This window comes from Cebus imitator, unplaced genomic scaffold (genome assembly GCF_001604975.1).
Source record: "Cebus imitator isolate Cc_AM_T3 unplaced genomic scaffold, Cebus_imitator-1.0 Scaffold75, whole genome shotgun sequence".
Taxonomy (NCBI): domain Eukaryota; kingdom Metazoa; phylum Chordata; class Mammalia; order Primates; family Cebidae; genus Cebus; species Cebus imitator.
The window spans coordinates 983,776-987,325 of record NW_016107390.1 but is presented as its reverse complement, the minus strand read 5'-3'; the positions used below and the strand labels follow the sequence as shown (position 1 = coordinate 987,325).

General features: G+C 39.3%; 1 protein-coding gene across 1 annotated transcript in view; it reads right to left on the bottom strand.

The window, feature by feature from the left end:
• AHCTF1 (AT-hook containing transcription factor 1) overlaps nt 1–3,550 on the bottom strand; it is an 86,266-nt gene that overhangs the window by 58,191 nt on the left and 24,525 nt on the right. The window contains exons 9-11 of the mRNA XM_017531961.1: nt 1,519–1,651; nt 1,242–1,423; nt 685–746 (exon numbers count right to left, since the gene is read on the bottom strand). Of these exons, the coding sequence (XP_017387450.1) occupies nt 685–746; nt 1,242–1,423; nt 1,519–1,651 (377 nt within the window). The remainder of the gene's footprint in view (nt 1–684; nt 747–1,241; nt 1,424–1,518; nt 1,652–3,550) is intronic.

Below are 3,550 nucleotides of genomic sequence, written 5' to 3'. Positions count from 1 at the left end.
GTATTTTTCAGGACAGGCACTGTGGTTCACCCTTGTAATCCCAACACTTTGAGAGGCTGAGGCAGGTGGATCACCTGAGGTCAGGAGTTTGAAACCAGCCTGGCCAACATGGTGAAACCCTGTCTCTACTAAAAATACAAAAAAATTAGCCGGTGTGGTGGCAGGCGCCTGTAATTCCAACTACTCAGGAGGCAGAGACAGGAGAATCACTTGAACCTGGGAGGTGGAGGCTGCAGTGAGCCAAGATCATGCCACTGCACTCCAGCCTGGTCAGCAAGACTGAAATTCCACCATCAAACAAAACAAAACAAAACAAAAAACCATTTTTCAACATCCTTTTGTTTTTTTTTTCCTGTGCCAAGCACTGTACCACTCTACTAGATACCTTCTTTGTATTACTTAATTTCCTCATAAGCTTTCTGAGAAGACAGAAAGCTTGAAGTTCAAGTAGTTAAATTACCATCCACATAAATTACCTGCTAAAAACATTCAACATGTCTTCTGGCAGGTTGTCATTAGTAACTGATACTACTAGTTGCTAATCTCATAAACCTAGCAGAAGCTGCCATTTAAGCTGAAACAACTGTCAGTATAACTAACACTAACTAAAACTTAACTCCGTAATTCAACTGTACTCTAAGATCTGGCTTCAGTTCAATTAGGAAATCACCATTTGTTACCTACCTCCTTCTGAAAGCCAGTACAAGTTACATGAAGAACTCCTGAGTTTAACAAACAAGTGGCTTCTAAAAAAAAAAAAAGATTTAAAAAATAATCCACTTACATATATTTAAAATGGCATTAACAGAACAAAATTTATCCAAACAGACTGCAAGACGTCAAATTATTACATGTAATAAATCTTTAAATAAACTTTTCTAGATATTTTCATCCTAAGAATGGATAACAAACCTATTACACAGCAAAACAACAATAATAAAGCAAAAAACAAAACCCCAAAACTCCAGCACAGCTGAGAAACACAGCAAAAAAATAAAAACTATTATAAAATGCATCAGATGTGAAATAGTTAATTATCTTTCCTAGAAAGTTCAAAATAAGTCATAATTCATTTATAAAACATGTAAATACTAAATTTCTTGTGTGCATGTATGAGTTTCCTAAGTCATTCATATGTTAACAGTGAGATATAAACAGATAACACTAAACGTATAAACTACAAAATGTATACAATTATGTACTTTTGTGCATACGAAAGGTAATGTTAAGGAAATACATACCAAAATTATAAGTACTTGGATTAAAAAACTGCTCAGGAGGTGGATATGAAGGAGGGAATCCTCGATTTAAACTTCTCTCATGTACTAATATATCCAAGATGTCATGTGGAGAAGTTCGACTTACAACAGACTCCAATGACCACAGTGCAAAATAAGAGCAATTATGTAGATGTTCTCCTGACCTAAAAGAAAAATTTAAACATTACTAAGTCATTGATCAGCTATACATACAAATACCAGAGAGATGAGAGAGAGAAAAAAAGAAAAAGAATCATACCTTAACGAATCTGGCATTTGTGCATGATACCAACGATTTATATCGAAAAGCCCCAAATATATAGAAGGCCTTCCCTGTCCATATATATTCACCTGCCAGGTAAAGACTGAAACACTAGTGTCAGGAGACAGAGCTGAAAGAATAAAAGGTAATTTTAAAATATAGAATAAAGAATCTCAAAGTAAAATCACCTCAACAGAATTATAGCAAGGTTTTCTCATAAATTTCTAAGAGGTTTAATTCATATTTCATTTGATTCATCAAAAATGCATTTCTAACATTTGTATATAAGATCACATTCATTCACTTGCATCTGGACTGTTTCTCATTTTTAAGATCTTATGAAACGGTACTCACTCATCAGAAGTTATATCCTTGTTTTCAGTTAATACTTGAGCAACGCTGAGGTATTAGAGGCAGAAAGTCGAAAATAATTTGAATGAATAGTCTCTCTGCCAAGGATGATACAGAGCTAGTACTAGAGAAGTCACTTCACTACCTAAAATGGAAGCCTTTGGGCATGAAGGCTTTAATTATTTAGATGAACCTTAGTTGAAAAGGACTTATCTAGTTGTATGGTAAAGGGGAAAAAGACAAGTGCTTGGACAGTGCCTGTGGAATAGAAAGACGGGAATAGAGTAAGAGAATCAACAGGAGAAGAAGTAAAAACCTGAAACACTACTATAATAGAAAGAATGGGGAATAAGAGAGAGGATGGCCAGGTACAGTGGCTCACACTTGTAATCCCAGCAATTTGGAAGGCCAAGGTGGGCAGATCGACTCAGCCCAGAAATTTCGGACAAGCCCTGGTAACACAGCAAAACCTCATCTCCACACGCACACAAAAAAAAAAATTAAAAAAATTAGCCGGGCACCGCGGCATGCACCTATAGTCCCAGGTACTCAGGAGGCTGCGGTGGGAGGATCACTTGAACCTGGGAAGCAGAGGTTACAGTGAGCCAAGATCGCGCCACTGCACTCCAGCCTGGGCAACAGCTGAGACCCTGACACCCTGTCACTACAAAAAATACAAAAATTAGATTGGGCACGGTGGCTCACACCTGTAATCCTAGCACTTTGGGGGGGCTGAGGTGGGTAGATCACCAGAGGTCAGGAGTTCAAGACCAGCCTGGCCATCATGGTGAAACCCCATCTATAAAAATAAAATAAAAAAAACAAAAATTAGCAAGGTGTGGTGGTGTGTGTCTTTAGTCCCAGTTACTTGGGAGGCTGAGATGGGAAGATTGCCTGAGCCCAGAGGCTCAAGGCTGTAGTGAGCCAAGATTGTGCCACCACATTCTGGCCTGGCCTGGCCTGGGCAAGAGTGAGACCCTGTCTCTAAATAAATAAATAAAATTTCTAAAAAGACGTGAGCTCATGACAAGCTGTTTTTCACATGTTTAACTGGATCTGAAACCTGAATCAGAAGTACAGATACAGACCCCAGCAAAGAGGACATCTGTAGGTAAACCACTGTAACAGTGGATTCCAATAAGAACATAAATACAACCAGGGCCCTGGTGAGCACTTCCAGAATGGAATGAGCCTGTCATGCTATTTCATTTAAACCTCACAACTACCCTTTGCCAAAGGTCTAACTGTATTATCCCACTTACAGATGGAGAAACAGGGCTCTGAAATGTCAAAGGTCATGGCTAGTGATAGGGCTGCTAGATGATAATGCTGGCTTAAAAAACATGCAAATTTTACTATGCTGGAAAAAGCGATGACACTAAAGTTAACAGAAAACATTCAAAACAACCAAGGCCCGTGTGCCACAAACGGCTCAAAAAATACGCAGGTAAACGTTATCCAAAGACTAGTCACACTAGCTCAGACTAGGGACCACCTTTGCCTGTCCGTTTGAGAACTAGATTAAAGAAAAGGGTCCTGGCCGGGCGCAGTGGCTCAAACTTGTAATCCCAGCACTTTGGGAGGCCGAGGCGGGTGGATCACGAGGTCAAGAGATCGAGACCATCCTGGTCAACACGGTGAAACCCCGTCTCTACTAAAAATACAAAAAATTAGCTGG